Source organism: Fulmarus glacialis, unplaced genomic scaffold (assembly GCF_000690835.1).
Source record: "Fulmarus glacialis isolate BGI_N327 unplaced genomic scaffold, ASM69083v1 scaffold4805, whole genome shotgun sequence".
Taxonomy (NCBI): Eukaryota; Metazoa; Chordata; class Aves; order Procellariiformes; family Procellariidae; genus Fulmarus; species Fulmarus glacialis.
In genome coordinates, this window is record NW_009212203.1 from 12,530 (window position 1) to 29,783 (window position 17,254).

General features: G+C 36.7%; 1 protein-coding gene across 1 annotated transcript; it reads right to left on the reverse strand.

Annotated features, from left to right (window-relative positions):
• Positions 1-1,427: 1,427 nt before the first annotated feature.
• On the reverse strand, positions 1,428-14,894 carry ADSSL1 (adenylosuccinate synthase like 1; the record flags this gene model as incomplete). Its single annotated transcript, XM_009577781.1, has 12 exons — positions 1,428-1,670; positions 3,142-3,291; positions 4,447-4,544; positions 6,537-6,661; positions 7,831-7,985; positions 9,237-9,363; positions 10,334-10,415; positions 10,773-10,880; positions 12,027-12,093; positions 12,440-12,490; positions 13,282-13,344; positions 14,792-14,894. Coding segments are annotated over 12 exons (1,182 nt in total), but the record flags the coding sequence as incomplete, so codon positions are not given.
• Between the last annotated feature and the right edge of the window lie 2,360 nt (positions 14,895-17,254).

Sequence of the window (17,254 nt, forward strand, 5' to 3'; positions counted from 1 at the left end):
GCTTGCTGTGTGCTTGTACTGGTACTTTTGTAATTGCTTCTGAACACAAATGGGTTTGAACATTAACCATTATTTAATATCGAGCGAGAAAAGACAAAGGAGATGAGGATGACACAAGATACTCCAGATAGGTTTTTCTTTTTCCCCATCTCTGATGCAAAGAATGTCATCGTTTTGTATTCTTGGAGTTATCATTTCAGAAAAGGGGTATTTTCATACACTACATAATGGCGTTAGTGGGGTTGTGATGCTATTTCCACAGGCCCTGGGAATGATACAAAACTATTGTTATAGCTCTCTGAGACACATATGGAAAAGCAACATTTACTTGGAAACTTCCACCGTTAGGGAATAACTCCGTTCCTAGTGTATTCTTTTTCCTCTACAAGAGGTAGGCCTTTTTTTGAGAGCTCTTGAAGTATAGCCATTATAAACTAGAAGATCCACAAAGAAATCCAAGTGTATTCTTGAAGATTCTGGGACCTCTCCATGGCTTCTACATGTCCCAACCCTGATCCCCTTCTATAAATAGGCATTACATTTTGCTGAGGAAGGTCAAAATGTCTGAGGGGTGTAAATACTGCAGCAGTCATCATTAAGTCATGCATTGATTTATTCTTGGAAACTTAGGAGCTGTGGAAGCCAGTGCGCCTTACAGAGCTGCAAGTCCCAAGTTCCTCAACAGATAACTACAGTAAAACTTTGGAAATGACAATCACTGCATTAGAAGAAGAAATGTCTCAGGTTCACTGAGAAAACACAGCGTGCTGTCTCACACTCTCCCCATGTGTTTTGTACCCTGAGGACTCTCTTCCTTCCACCTTCACTCAGTCCTTCCCTACTGCATAAAATAGAGACTGCACATCTGACAGTCTCCACAGGGATTGTCTGTTAGTACACAGGATATTTGAAAGAATTATTAGATAGGTCAACTTTCTCCAGTTTGGCCCCTCTACAGATGTTATCTCAGTTACTAGAATAGGCTCTGTGATAAAAATACTTCAGCTGCTCTCCATTAATTTTAGTGGGCTATTAAAAAATCATTATATAAAAAGTATAGATAATTGTGTTTGTTTTGCTTTGTGCAGTCAAAAATACCTACCAAACTTCACCGTATTTTAGAAACTGAAAATCTGTATAATCCAACCAATTTAAGTACATGGTATCTGTCTTATTACCGCCAACCCAGATACATAGACATTTTAACATTTAAAGTTGAAGAACAAATCCAAGCTTTACAATCCTAAAGTTACCCAGTAACTACTGGAAAAGGCTTAATACTCGTTTCAGCAAGAAGAAATAATTCTATATGAATGTAAAATACTTCCAAATAGTAACATGGCTCAAATTTAAAAAAAAAAAATTTCCTTGTTTTGTTAAGAATACTTTTTTGATTTTTTTTTTTCCTCCAAATGATGGCCACCAAGGAGATTTTACACTGAATTTACTGAGAACTTAAAGATAAATAAAATGTTACAATACAGAATATATGTTTTGTTTCTATTCAATTCCTAGAACATCATGTTGGTTTTAAATAGCATCTCCATTTAAAGAGGAAGCAGTAAGGAACAGATGAACGCTAAATTGTGCTTCTCATCCCTGATGTTCTTCATTTATTTAGAATAGCTGGATCATCGACTCTCTTGATTTTCCAACTCCGACCCATTTAACTAGGGAGGAAAACACATCTATTAGAAAAATTACTGAGAGTAAATATTATAATCAATGAATTGGAATAATTTTCATCTTTCATCACGCTTCACTACAAACTGGCCAACTTTGTGCTGAAACACAATGCTAGGAAGTTTTACTGTCAAAAATCGCTTTACTCCTGCTGCATTACCAGACTAGAAGTGCAATACACTGAAGTTTGAAAGCATGAAATAATGATACTATATAAACACAAAGCATTGCAGATGGAAGACCTAACAGAAGGTCAAGCATGTTTATGCAGGTTTAACTGTCATTGTCTTGAGTGATAGGATGTCTAGCTAAATCCCTGCAGAGAGGAGCGAGAGCTCTGCCAGACTGTGAAGCTTTCTTGATGTGGACCAGGAGACAGTGATGCACACATGCTATAATACTGTTAAATGTAAGGCTGCAATTAAAAACATTATCCAGCATGAGCAGCCACCCCAAATACCATACTATAATTGTTCCACTACAGTTTTTATTGCCCATGGATACTATAGAACTGACTGTAGGTAGGTCTCCTTTAGCCAAACCCATCAAGGCACCCTGCCTTCACACTGGGAACCAGAGAAATAAAGTAAGGGGAGCTTTATTTACATATCTCATCGCTCACACCTGTGTCCATGACCACACACGAGCCATCCACCAAGTTTCAGGCTTTGCTGTCAGATACTTCCTAACCCAGGAACAACACTGGAATTGTCACAGTTGCAACTAGCTCACACTCCCCAAATGTGACCTTTGAGGTGCTTCGTGGAAAACAAAAGCACGCATACCAGAATTCTATGTTTGCTCCTGTGGAAATTCCCTTTCAAACTCCACCATTCATGCCACACCTAGCTCTTGGCACTTCCAGAGCTCTAGCAATTAGATTTGAAAAAAACTGGATGGCTTAACCTTTGGAGACTGATCATGTTAAGATTCTCATTTTTCCAAAAGAGCAGAATTGGGCTAAACAATCTTGTATCCATTGTGCAACACATCTCCTTATATGGGTAAGTATGGAAGAGAGAACAAACCAATGAAGAAAAAGAGAAGTCTATGTTCAAACAGGGATGCAGGGCAGGAAGTAAAGTGAAAGGAAAAGATTAGTAAAGGGAGGATATTAGACTAACTATTCCCTGAAGCACGGTGCAGAGATCCTTAAGTTTTCACTGACAGAAGGCAGCAGTTTGCCAGAACAAGACACGTTTCTTTCTCTCTTTCCTCTGGTTAAATCCTTGTCAGCAGCAGCTTGGAGCTCTCTGCAACACTGCAGACCTGCCTGCAGACCACCACCCTTTGTGGCTTCTTGGCAAGCTGTCATTTACCATCATCAGCCCAACCACAGGTACTTCCATTGCCTCCTGCCCAAATCAAGCCACTCCCTGACTAACGAATTGAGCACTTTTACAGCGCTGTTCCTGTCTGCTGTGGCATCCTCATATGTACATCTACAGAAAGATTTACCTGGCACTCCAACATGGTTCTCCACACAGCGGATGTAATTCTGGGCTTTGGGTGGGAGGTCCTCCCATTTTCGTGCACCAGTTGTGTCAGTCTTCCATCCAGGCATTGTTTCATACTCTACTTCCACCTTCTGTAGTATCTCCTGATTAGCTGTGGGAGAACAATTTTTATCCCAGTTGACTTTAGCTGCTCCACCTTAAAAGAATACACCTATGGTTCTTGACCAACAAAGTCTTTTGACAACATTTAAAATCTGATTAATAAAAAATCCCCCAGTATTTCTACTGGTTGGTTAATTCATTTATTCTTAATTTAGATTAATTTCTGTTACTTAGGAAGATAACTCTGATTCAAAAGGATCCAGTAATCCAGTTTCCTCTTGTCAAAACCTTAGGATCCACTCTATGTTGTCAGATGATTACAGTAATATTTTTAAGGAAACAAATTATTTGAAGTTTACAGTAGTTCCACTTTTTGGTTCATTTTTGCACATAATAAAATAGAAGTCCTCCTGTAGACAAGGCACTACTTTCTCAAAAATTTTTACCTTCATGGAACAGGGTTAAATCAGGCTTGCTAAAAACTTAGACGTCTGCAAGCCTTTCCCCACTGGAATTCTCACTGTGCTATTGTCCACAGCCAGAAACTACCATCAGTGGTGGGAAAGCCGACTGCTGCCACCCCTCCCCGTGCCTCCAGAATCCCCCATCTCAACAGAACAAACCCCTCACCTTGGCATAGACTGTTACAGGTCTCATTAATGTACAAAACTTATGTATTATTACATTTTAAAAGTTTTAACATGAAGCATATTCATGAGGCAATGTATATTTTTATTAACCACGATATTGTTGCTGTTAATTACAGTTATATGATGGTAGCCCATAAACAGTTTTATTCTGCTTGTATCCATCTCATTTTTGCACACCTTAAGCACTGATTTTATTTTCACTTTACTTCATTAAAGGCTATTGCCAATGATACGCAGTCGCTGACTTGAATCATGCTGACTTTCAGACCCTCTGTGTTGTCAACAACAAAAAAAAAAAACCAATGGGGCAACACATAGAGGCCCTAACACAAGATTTTATTTGCTCTGAACTTCTTGTCATCATACATACAGATGCAAGGTGACTAGAAAATGCTAATATACCGATACAGTATTCTTTATACTGATATCACAGTTCTGCAAATTTCTATAGAAGGTCTAGTGAAAAAGCATTTTAAAAAGCAAACAGTCTTTCCGAACAGGTATGACTTAACAGGCAGGAAAGAGAAAAATGAACACAGAATTTAACAACATACCTGGAAAATATGGAATTCTTTTTCCACCTAATTTGTAAGCAACACCAATTTTAATCTCATCAAGGACATCAAGAATATCCAGTTTTGTTAACGCCAAACTGTACAGAAAAACATCAGAGTTACACACATGATGAATCACTTCTTTAATACTTTCCACCTGTCTTTTTTCCTTTTTTTTTTTTTTCTTTCTAATTTTGTTTTCACAAATCCAGCTCAGGCAGCCCTTCAAGCAGAAATACACAAATATATTAAACTATGAACATTGTTAACTGAATTCACGCCTCTCGGATGAATACATGACTGAGTTACAAAGACACATTTCCAAATGCTTGGCTGCTCATACAGGTGCACGCTGTCCCGTTCAGCGCATGAAAATGCAAGCTGACTACGTAAAGTGGCACTTACTGGACTTGGTTTGGGTGTGTATAACGGCATGTCACTTTATGTCACTACTAGTAATTATTTCTGTTATTGCCACTGATTCACAACAACTATACGACAGACTTATTTACTAAATTACACTTTTAAAACAGACCTCACAAGCATAATCTGGCTACTGAAATCACATATACAGTTCAGTAGGAAAGATCCCAGCCTGACTTTCAGTGCCCGGGCTGTGCTATCAGGGTTGTCAGTTTAATGAATCTTTTTCATCTTTTGAACAAACACACTGGAACACAAAAATGGAACCTCAAGAAGACACCATAGTATTCACTGATCAGAATAAAACTGCATTTTAAAACCAGTCAAATTCTCTAGAAACAATATGCCAGACCTTGCTTGGTAAAAATGCGAGTAGCTAAGGATTTAGACAGGTATGTGCATAATAGTCCATGCTATATGTGCTCAGTAAGTATACGATGAATGCAATGATTAAATTAAAAGACCTTTTGGGAAAGAAGCAGCATAGAGCCAGTTCTTCAACTTCTTTGAAGTTTTTATCTCCCCAGGTTTTTTAACTGTCACAGTTACCAGAGATGACACAGTTTTGTTGATAGAAGTGCAGTAATTGTATAGAACTGAAATGGAAGGAAACATAACGCCTTCCTAATACTATTTCCACATAAACTAGAGCTGTGTAAGTTAAAGCAAAATATAAATCCAAGCAAAAAAAAGGATTTAAAAAACCCTTCTGATAAATTAATGAACAAAGATCATTGTCCCTTTGTAACATTAGTAGTATAAAAATATTAAGTTAAGTCTCAGTTGATATTAAAATGCCTGGGGTTGTGTGTTTGCATACATGAACAAGTTTCCCTGAATGCATAAGTAAGTGTACACTTTATATGAACAAAACTGTAATGAAACTTTTGCAACTTCTTCTGAAAATACAGATTTGTAATTAGTTATAAATTAATGGCTTGTGATAGTTACTAGCATTTTAGCATTAGACATAAGCTAGCTTGATGGCATTATGTTCTTGAACAGTTCCTTTAAACAGCCACTGTTCCTTTAAAATGTCAATTTAATATATATTTTGAATTATAAAATAATCTATCAACCAAGTAAGTCACTCAGTCCCAAAGAAAATGAAACTCAGAAAAGCAGAATTTATAATACAACATTAGACTACATCTTTGTAAATAAATGAACCTGTCGGGACTGGAATGAAAGTTGTGCCAGGTGCTGTACACTTTCTGTCAACCCCCTTATTTCACTTCAAGAAGTAGTGGTTCCAAATGATGCAGAATTGGTCCTACAAGTATGGTCCACTAGAGTCAACCAAAACTCAAAACCAGTGGGTTTTATATCACGACATAAGTCAGTATGAAAGCACTGGATCAAGAACACTAGAGCAAACTGTTGGCCGTCTGATGTAAGCCATTGGCCATCTGATGTAAGCAAAGTGAAAACATATATGAAAAAAATCACTGCTATGATGTTGTAAAATCACTTGATTTGAAAAAAAAATAAGTCAAAGGAATTAGATCATTATTAGCATTAAGACAACTCTCAGTTGTCCATTGTGAACTATTTCATTGCTTAAAATGTAACACTTTACTGGACTTATATTAATGTTACCTACATATTTATTCTGCGAAGCACAAAATTATCACTTCCAAATGTAGCGCAAAATCTGTGATGCTTACGCAGTGAATCCGTTGATCATATGAGCATATTTCAAAATGACAAGATCTAACCAGCCACAGCGTCTCTTTCTGCCTGTAGTTACTCCCCATTCGTGGCCACGGGACTGTAAAAGATCTCCAATTTCCTAAAAGAAGACAGAAAGAATGCTGATGGTATTTCACTGAAAAATAGCAGGAAAACAAATACAGACGAATAAGAAGAAAAATACAGTTTTTCAATTCCAAGGCCTCTTTGTAGAAAAAAAAAAAAATTAAGTTTTATTAGGAGGGGATTAAGGCAGAGAATAAAGCCCCTCATGCACAGGATTTTTGTATTTCAATCACTAGCATTTCCAAAATACTTATTTAATACGACTATTTCATGTTCCAAGGAGACACTTTTCTTTCTTCTTCATCTGATAGTAAGATTTCCTTGACAATTCAGCCCCGTTTTTGATTTTGTTTGCACTTACTTTCTTCATCTGATCTTTTGGCATCTATTGTTTTTGGGGTAAGATTGTAAATGCTTGGGACAAGATCGATGCTTGTACAATGTCTAGGTCAACAGACTCCTTGACCATTCTGCCACATTAGGAGACTGCCAACTGTCCCCTTTGGGCTGGCAGTGTTTATAATGTGTTAAAGATGAAGAAGAAAGAAACTTTATGCTCATGATTCATAAAACTAAAGGATATCACCAATTCATTTGAGCCATTAGAGAAACGATTTTAGTGACTAAATCCTTAAATTAGATTCAGATCACTGACCTAGAGATTGCTGTGTGCATAGCTCATAATCAATACCCTGAGCTTTCCAGTTTCTTGATAATGGAAATACAATAGACAGTTTAAAAGAATCAGAATCTCTCCCCTTCTTTTTATTGATCAATTTGTGCATGACTGACTGACGCACACACCACATTTATTCTGTAAACCACACAGAACACAGGCTGTTAAGCACAGAAGTTGTATCTTGTAATTTAAGTTTTCCTGTGATGCACTCACAGTTCCAGTCTATAACAAACTCCTGCCACTGAAATGCACCTAACAATGTTACATAAAATGATGAAATCTGTTTTCATTACATACATTCATTACAACAGAAGTGTGGTCACTGTAATATAACATCATCACACTCGTGTTTCTCTCCTCTGAAGAAAAATACCTTACGTTCATAATGTAATTCTCCTCTCTTCGTGAGTGTGATTGCTTGGCATTATTATGGTGCTTATTTATCGTTGGTATACCCTTACCCCATTCCATTGACTTTATCTTTTGGCAACTGTATATATAGCATTTTGTAACATTAAACCTACATTAATCTGCTCAGTGGGGAAGGCTCCAATTCCCACCCGAGTAGTATACGCCTTTACCACACCATACACATCACCGACATGCTGGGGAGGAACACCAAGCCCGGTGCATACACCGCCTATGGTGCAGTTCGATGAAGTCACAAAAGGATACGTGCCTGTCAGAAAAACAGAACAGCACAACCCTGTTTCAGCAATGATAAGAAACAAAGACTGATTTTAGTTTATGAGTTGAAAGGAGATTTTCACCTATACGTTTCGCTTTAAAGCTAAACTGAAATAGCAGCCAAAGAGCGGAGCAAATTCTTCTTACCACATGTCCCCATTTTGCTTTTAAGAGAACAAATTAAGCTGTTCTTCCCCAAATTGCTTCCTCCTATAGTGAATAATATGTACTTAGTTTCTAAAGCTCCAACAGAATCCCCTCAAAATGAAGGATTTTTTCTACTCAAATAGCAGACGTATCCCGGCAATTTGTATAAGCATATTATTAGTGAACAAGAAGTTCACACAGACAAGTAAGAAAATATACTACTTTCTTATACTTAAGGAGGTATCCAGTGTATGCACGATCTGTTCCAATGCGTAAGCTTTTCTGCATTCATCCTTTGCAACTTTCACTGAGGATTGCCCACAAGGGAGAAATTTAAAAGCATCTCGATACTACTTCCATTAGGCACTGGATCTATTATAGGATGCTGCTGCTGTGTAAAGCTTTTTTCACTGTCCTGTGTATCACAGAAAGTATTTCCGTAACACCCATGGAGAGCCTGGTGTAAAGGTCACAGTCTGACATTCCCAGTGCTCTACACAAGTAGCTCTGAGTATCTGCAGCAAATTTTCTAAGTAAGTCTTAAGAGGTTATTCATGATCTCTACACTGTGACTCTGGATTGGAGCACCTCTCCAGTTCTTCATTTCATCTTCATGGAGACTTAAGTGGTTTAATTAGACTTTTGGTAAGACAGCAGAGCAGAGATCAGCTGAAGAAGCTAGACTTACAGGTTATCTGCACCAGTTTAATCCTCCCTCCACTGCAGAGGAATTATCTCAGCAGCTCTGAGATAATTCCTTGGCTGGTTGGAATGTATGGCAATGTGCACACACATTGAGAAGTAATAAGTACAAGAGTATCTGGAGTGAAATTTCAACTTCAACGGAATAAACTTCAGAAAAAATCAATATTTAAACCCTAAGCACTTAATCCTGTTAACGATACAGTCTCTGGCTTACTGTGCTTTACTTTTGGGACATCTGTTCCTATTAAAGGAAAGACTATTTTGTTTCTCTATTTTCCTGCTGTTTGCAAAGCTGATATAAACACAAATCAAAATAAAACTAATCAAAATAAAACTAATCAAAATAAAACTAATCTCTTAGGAGTTAAATTGAGTTTAGAATTTAACTTACCAAAGTCAATATCAAGTAATGCTGCATTGGCTCCTTCAACAAGAATCTTTTTTGGGGAGCCATGAAGAGCTTCATACATAAAATACACGCCATCTCGAACCATGGGTCTTATTTTTTCTGCATATCCCTGCAAATTTGAGTAGAAATGTCAACCTCCCCAGACAATGGCTGGAAGCAGGGAACACTGTGTTCACTTTTGAAACACGAAACATACAGATAACCCTAACATACCAGCTTCAATAACTGTGTTTTACCTGAAAAATACAACCATTAGCTTATATCCTATTGAAAACAAATCAATGTACTGAACCACTCACATAAGAAAACGTGACTTGTTATGGCATTAGAATGCCATAATTTCTGTACCATTTCTATTCACAGAGATGATGTATACCTACCTCATTTTGTTGATATAGTCTCTATATAGTGTGTCTATAGTCTAGACACACTGAGAGTGGGACTTAGTGCAAGCTCCAAAAGGAAAAAAAAAAAACCACGCTACTCACGAATATTAAAAAATATCTTTAAAAGGTAGGGTGTCAGCTCTGAACGAGTACCAGACAAAACTTGCGAAAGGTAAGAGATATTTTTAGCATACATACTCCTGAAAGAAGATGTTTTACCAGTGGCTCTTCTGAATTTATTTATAAAAAGACATTTTTCTTGTAATACGAGGATCTTGAAACACAGCTTCCACAAACAATTCTTCAGTAAGCATGGAAGTCTCTCAGACTGATCTAGATCAGTCCTGGCTGGAGACTGCTAACTGCAAGTGTTGCCCTGTGTTCTCTTGGCTACTTCAATACAACAGTTATTTTATGTCAAAAAAGTAAAATATTACAGAAGAATTAAATAATAAAAAAATTATTTTAATGCCCACAGTAAGAGAACATTCTATTACAAAGCATAGCTACTGCTTATTAAAAGGTTTTATAATGATAAAGATATGCATTTTTTCATTTAAATTAATTAATTAGTTTAATAAGTAGTAGTTCTGATACACTTCATTTTTACTTTTTTTAATTAAAATAAATATTACTGTTTTCTTCTATACTTTCCCTGAAACTGAACAACTATTACAAGTGTTAAATCCTTACCTTTAGCTTTTTCAATTGTCCTTCTATATCTATTTCCAATGTGGGAAACATTGACTTGTATTGTTGTGCCAGATTTTTAAACCTGTAAAATATTGAAATCGTATCTATGAAGAACACTCTGTGTTACTGTTCATAGAACCTTTGGCAAGAACTCAGCTTATATTATACACAGTATATACTGAGAGCTATAAAGAGAAAATACCCAAAACTTCGATACCTCAACCAGTGCATTTCCCAATGTACAAAATTACATTTTAAATGATGAGAAACTCTGTGAAGTACAGGAAACATACACACACATTCTTTGCAGTTTTCTTCTCCTTCTAGACAATTTATATACGAAATTCAGACACATATTTAAAAACACCTCCTTAAAAGCAAATTTGTCAGCCAAATGTATCACCTTTAACATAATATTTAGAAATGAAAGTAGTTGTACCTTGAAGAAAATTCATCGAAGTCAGAAAGGAGGTCACAAATTCGAAGGCCTGTTCGTGCAGCTTTGGAAGAATATGTTGGTCCAATCCCCTTCTTTGTTGTGCCAATACTAATTAAAAAGAACCCCCCCAAACATATAAAAATATATGCAAAAATGTGCTTTATACTAAGTAATTTTGTTAAAGCTCTTCAATATACCATGTACTGGGCAGAAGATCTGAGACATAAAAAGAAAGACTAAAGTTCTATAATACTAAATGTATAGCAACTTTCATGCTTCAGTGGATTTGCGTAAATATTGCTAATATTCATGGTACGCAGTAAAGCATTAAGCCTTGAGTCTGGCTGAGACAAGCTTAGTTGAAACTATGTGTGTATATACATATCTTATACAGTAATAATGGTTACTGTACTATCCTGTGGTACTACTACATCCCTTACCACAAACAATAGGAAACAAATGTCATTTTCACAGTTGCAGCACTGTCTATAGTTGTAAACAACAACCAGTTCTGTGAGCGATCAAACTGGTTTCCTATGGCTTTGGCATTATTCATCTCTGTCCCTATGAACTGTTGCTGCAGCCTTTACCTTGATGAGGATAAAAATGAAACTGTTTCCCTACCTGCATGCTTATTTTCATGTGCATTTTAGAAATATCTCAAAGTAATTTTGAGATCTCTATTTGTATGTTAAGTTTGGCTGAAATTGTCCAATGGGATCAAAAACTAATTGACTAACAGAGAGAAAAATACAATGTGTTCACATAAACCTTTGTTCTTTCAGAAACCAGAATAATGAAGTATGAATAGTTACATACTGTGCTAAAGTGTAAGATGAAAATAGAAACTAGTATCTCCATGAAGTATAAGTGGATACACAATAAACGATTACAAGTGTAGAACCTAACCGCGCCAACACTTCAGACCTGATTCAAGAGAGCATCACTATTCTGATATCAAACTGGATTGGAAACATTATTTTAATGGAAATGGGTTTTGAGGATTTGGTAGGAATTTCAAAATGTCTATGTTGCAGAGAACTGGAAAATGGAAATATGTAAGAATTCATACTCTGCCTTTTCAGTAATACCTGAAAGTTTGTTCACTAATACAAGCAGGAGCAGAACAGAGTCACAGAATTAGTAACATCAGCTAGGCTCTTTAGAGATACGTTACATTTCTGTTTTCCAAAATGACACCAATTTTTCAAATTTGCATATTATTAATTAAAGAGGGGTGCTAAAAATATTTACTTTTTGCCTTCTTGCGCTTGACGTTGCACTTCCTGGAGCCCATCTACTGCCTGGTGAAAGTCAAACACTGAAATGGAAAATCAAACAGTTATAGTGGGAGACCAAAGGAGAAAAGCATTCTTTAAATTACAGACATCTCTAATTTCAAGACAAAGTGCCTTTGTTATCACTTTGTTATCAAAGCACAGGCCTCCTCATGTGAAAACAGAGCAAGTATTCCTTAAACATTGTGAAAACATGTAAAACATCACTTTTTAGCAGATACAAATTCCATTATTATGCTTCAGATACACAACATATAAAGAAGCCGCATTAGATCAAACACATGACCGCTCTGTGGAGTAATAATGTAGTTTAGCACCATGAGCTAAGCAATCATTTGTGAGTTTTTTCCCCCTTCAGTCATCACTTACCTATATGTGCTCTATCTGATATAATCAGTCTTTTCTCCCAATCTTTTAAACCTGTCAGAAGATATAAAGAAAAGTAGGATTTCAGCTGCGCTGATTGGTCAGATTTTGAGATTTGCTTTTAGTTTTCCTATGTCTTTCTTCTGGCTTATATAGCTTCTTGTTAAGAAGACTGTAGACAAAATGGGTAAAACAGAAGTGAGTATCAAATATCAGCTATGTTTTTGTTAACAAACTTCGCTCATTTTTTACTTTTTCAGCTTTTTCATTTTGGTATGGACAAAGATACTCACTACTTCTTCTTAATGCCAGAATGCTGTGGCTTATGCAATTCTTTTTGTAAGGAAAGATTCTTGTTTAACTCACTATACAATAAATCACTTAAACTCCATTTGTGCCTCAGAAAATACCAAATTTATATATATATAGAATCATAAAACAATTTAAGATGTAAGGGACCTTAGAAGATCACCTGGTCCAAAGCCTTGCTCAAAGTAGAATCAACTGAGTTTATACTTGGGCACAGAAATGGAGACACAGAAACTCTGGGTTAAATCATCTCAGTTTGAGGTCAAAGGGAGCTTTCCCACACCCTTTTGGATATTATTTTCTATCTAATGTAGTATCAAATGCCATAAACTTCCCCGAAAACCCATGAAAAGATTGCTTTTTAAAATCTGTCTGAAGACTACCAACACAATTCAATATTTTAAATACTGTTTTCCTCATTATTTGAAATCCAAAATATTATTGCACTAAACATTTATAGTCAGAAACAGAGGCTTAAAAAAACCCTCAACCTGGCTGCCAATATAAAGAAAGGTTAAAAATTACTTGATACAAACCTTTCTTTTCATTCTTTTCAGCTTCTTCAAACAGGCCTGGTAAATGTATAACCACTCCATTACCTTTGGGAACATAAATGATTTATTTTAAAGCAAGAAATAGAATACTCATTCTTAGGATGTAAGGCATGTAAACACTTGCTGTCTGAAATTTTATTTAAAAAATAAGACTGAGTTTCTCACATTTCACACAAAGGGATCTTAAGAACTTGTTCGATAAATCCTCATTTTGATAAGCAGCTACAAGTCTGCTAAAATCAGAAAAACCAGAGCTTGCTTGTTTCAGATGTGAATGCCGGGCCTGCTCCGAAGCCAGCTGAGGTAAGCGGATTCTTGTCTTTGTTTGTGGTGGACTTTGCACCACGACTTCAGCCTCAATTGTTCACTGGTAAAAGCTCAAAGAAGTCCATGGCCTTACAACACTGACAAGTCTGTGCGACAGTATTTAAATTTTCTTCAATATTCACGTATTTGTTTTAAACTCAGCTCAAACTAGTGCTGTAACACATTACCAATGCCTTCTCCCTGCTTTTGAGCTACAATTTAAAATCCACACGCAATACACAGCATTACTGATGAGGCGTGGAGGATTACTGATGTAGTGGGCTGGAAACAGCTGCTGCTTCCTTCTTGGGAACATCAGAAATATCTGCAAGAACCTGTCTCAGCCTAAATTTAGGATAACTTAAGTTATAGTCTTTACTAACTGACAAGGGAGTAACGTGGAAAGCAAGGCCACAGACTATATTTAGCAGAGAGAAAAAATGTGTTTTGTATATTTCAATCATCCATTTGGAAATTATCAAACGGAACAAAACTGCAACTACAGCTCCATGACTCACTAAAACTTACACTCATTTCTTGCACAGTCTGTATACATTTCTTCAGAAAGAATCATAATTTTGGACAAGTAAAAGGCTTAAGTTTGCCTATTACTTAAATATGAGTTTAATGTCCATTAAGCAATGCAAACTTTTTTATGATGCCATTTGCATTGAATAGCTTTATAGTGAAATACAACATCACCTTAAACAGCTGATAATGTGAACAAAAAGGAGACCGGATGATGACTTTTCAAGCAGAGCCCTGTATCCTGGGGCCTATTTCTGGAAAGTCAGTAAAGAGATGCCAGAGGTAAATGATATTATTTATTTATCCTAAGTGCTGGGTTTTGTGTCCTCAAAGAATAGCATTTATATTTCTGAAAGTATAAAAGGAGTGTGCAAGTAGAGCGTGGGATCCAAACTTGTACTGTAAAGTGTAAGAAAGAGCAACATGATAGAAAGAGGGGGTTCTTTCAATTTTCTAATAGCAGACACCAAACTGACACTGAAGATAGAGTAACTCTTCATGTTAAAGCAGCAGTGAAATAAAAGACAAACAGCTGAAGCTAAAGCAATTCTGGCTGACAGTCACCTATACATTTTTCTTTGTTTGCTACTATAAACTATGGTTGCAGCTGCCCACCATGTAATGTTATTTTATTTAGTAAGTTCCAAAATTGTCTTACCAATAAAAGAAATTGCCTTTGGATTAATGATGCCACTAGGAAATAGGTGAAAATCATATTCTTTCCCATCAACAACCACCGTATGGCCTGCGTTATTCCCACCCTGCAATAGAAAGACAGAAACACCAGAAGATTAATGGTCTTACATCACCACTCTAAACTCTCAGCAGATTTGATTAAGATCATCTTCTTTTATTTGTACATTCATGTCTTAGGTCACTGCTTTCTCCACCTTATAGCTTCTTGAGATGCTGTAGTATTGTAAAAAGGGCTCAGACAGGACAATTAGAGGGCTGAAGGATTTCAGCAGGGATGTGTAGAATTAGGAAGCAGAAGGATACCATGGAGTCAAGGCAGATCTGGGGCAGAGCAATAGTAAATGTGGGAGTGGTGGCAGAAGCTAGAAGAGAATTGAAGCTTTCTGGGAACATAACTGGATTGAACTACCACCCATGGAGTCCTGTCTCCGACATGCCTAGACAAGCCCATGCTTTTTGGGCATTTTCTATGCATGGTCATTTCTTCAGTGTTAAGCCTACAATGCTCAATATTTCCTTTTGAATGGAAGCTCTTCCTGCCTGCCCACCCACAAACAGCTACTGCTTCTCTAGGTGTTCAAGATGGAAGGTCTGTATAGAGATGGGAGCACATGCAGTCTTTGCAGCTTCACAGACTCTCCCTGTCAAGGGATGATCTTCTCAGTTAACACCACCACCACCACCCCTTTATGGACTCTACTACAATTCATACCTTATGAATACCTTAGAACCATCTACCAGAGAACAGAAGCTGGTATTTTCTTCAAGAAACTGATTTTTCCCAAAAGGCTTTAAAAGAGGATGAGACAACAAACTTGGGAAGAGGTGAGTAAATCAAGGTCACGAGTTGATTTGAGCGGAAGCATCAAAGTCGCAAAAATTAAAGGTCCAGTTTTCTCAACAGGTTTAATGTTTGTTGCTGTTCTGTGGTGATACAACTTTTTCTCCTACTGATAAAGTTGGAAAATCTGACTACTTGTCTGCTCTGATGCTACAGGCCTTCCATTTTCCAAAACAATGACAAATCTTCATGGATTTGATATGAGGTCTGAATGATGTAGAAGTGTCTGGAATGAGGGCATCTACTGGAAGGAGAACTGAGACTGTGACTGGTAATTTGCAAATAATGAAAGCGTTGGCTGAATGAGTGGAGTTGTTACATGAAAACTCTGAGAAAGAAAAGTCATTTATAACAATTAATATAACACACGTTCTTCCAGAGTTTCATTTACTTGTTTGCCCATGTGCTTGCATGTAATATACAGGAAAATAGCAACTGACATTCCTTTCAAAACATGGATATACACTGAAACACAACATTAAAAAAATAAAAGATACAGGTTATAAAAAAATTCAAGTTCTTTTTTAAGCAGTGGGATGGAGGGAAACATTAAGAAATATGCCTTTAAATACAACAAAAGTAATTCTCATGTTCTGGAAGATGTGAGCTCAATAACAAAGTTTAAAAAAAATAACCTGCTAAAGGAGAGCTGAGTATGAGTTGTATCAGAAAAACGGGTACAAGCAAAACTTCATTTGATTTAGCAAACTGCTGGGTAGCTCATCCTTGGGCTGGGAAGGACTCCCAAGTGTCTTGCTAATGCAGAGTTATAACTTGTCCAGAGAATCCTGAAGAAAGCAGAAATGTCCTGGGTATTCAGCTTGCCTCCCAGATATAAGAAGCCAGTTGAAGGAACCTGGATCTAGTTAACGGTACTGAACTATCCAGCAGGCTAATAAATCATGCAGGAGACTCCTTTACATGATATTCAAGAGGTCTGAGACTGGATGGATTGCACTGGTTGAAACACTAGCTTATTTTATTATAGTGGTATCGGGCTAGAGAAAGAGGCTAGTAACTTCTGAAACACCAGCTTTCCTTTTCTGCTTGCCTATAGATGATGGCAAGATGGAAACTTTAAAAGAATGAACTCCATCATTTAACACTGATTTAACCTCTACTACAAACAACAATCTTCATGTTTCCCGAGAAAAGGGGGAAACCAGGCTCCTTCAAAAGTATTTGTTGTCACTAACAGTATAGTTATATTCTGCTTTTCTTAATCAACATGAACAAATGAAATCAGGCTTGAGGACTCACAACCTGAGATAACAGGACTCCTAAATTATAGTCAGAAGTGTTTTCCTGTATCCTAAAATTTTAGAAGGTGGGATATACCAGTATGATAACGTTTATGAAAGATAGTTTATGATTTTGGAAATTTTCCTGAACTACTGATACCCAGATAAATGCTGTTTCTTTCTTTAGCAAATTCTTAAAAAGAGACATTAATCAACCAACTGTGAAAGCTGGCATACATAACAAAAGTGCTGAAGCACAGAAACATCAGCAGATATGATAAATCCTTTAATTGCCAAAATCTCCGAATCCACTTTCAGTCCCTCTGGACAGATAATATAAACC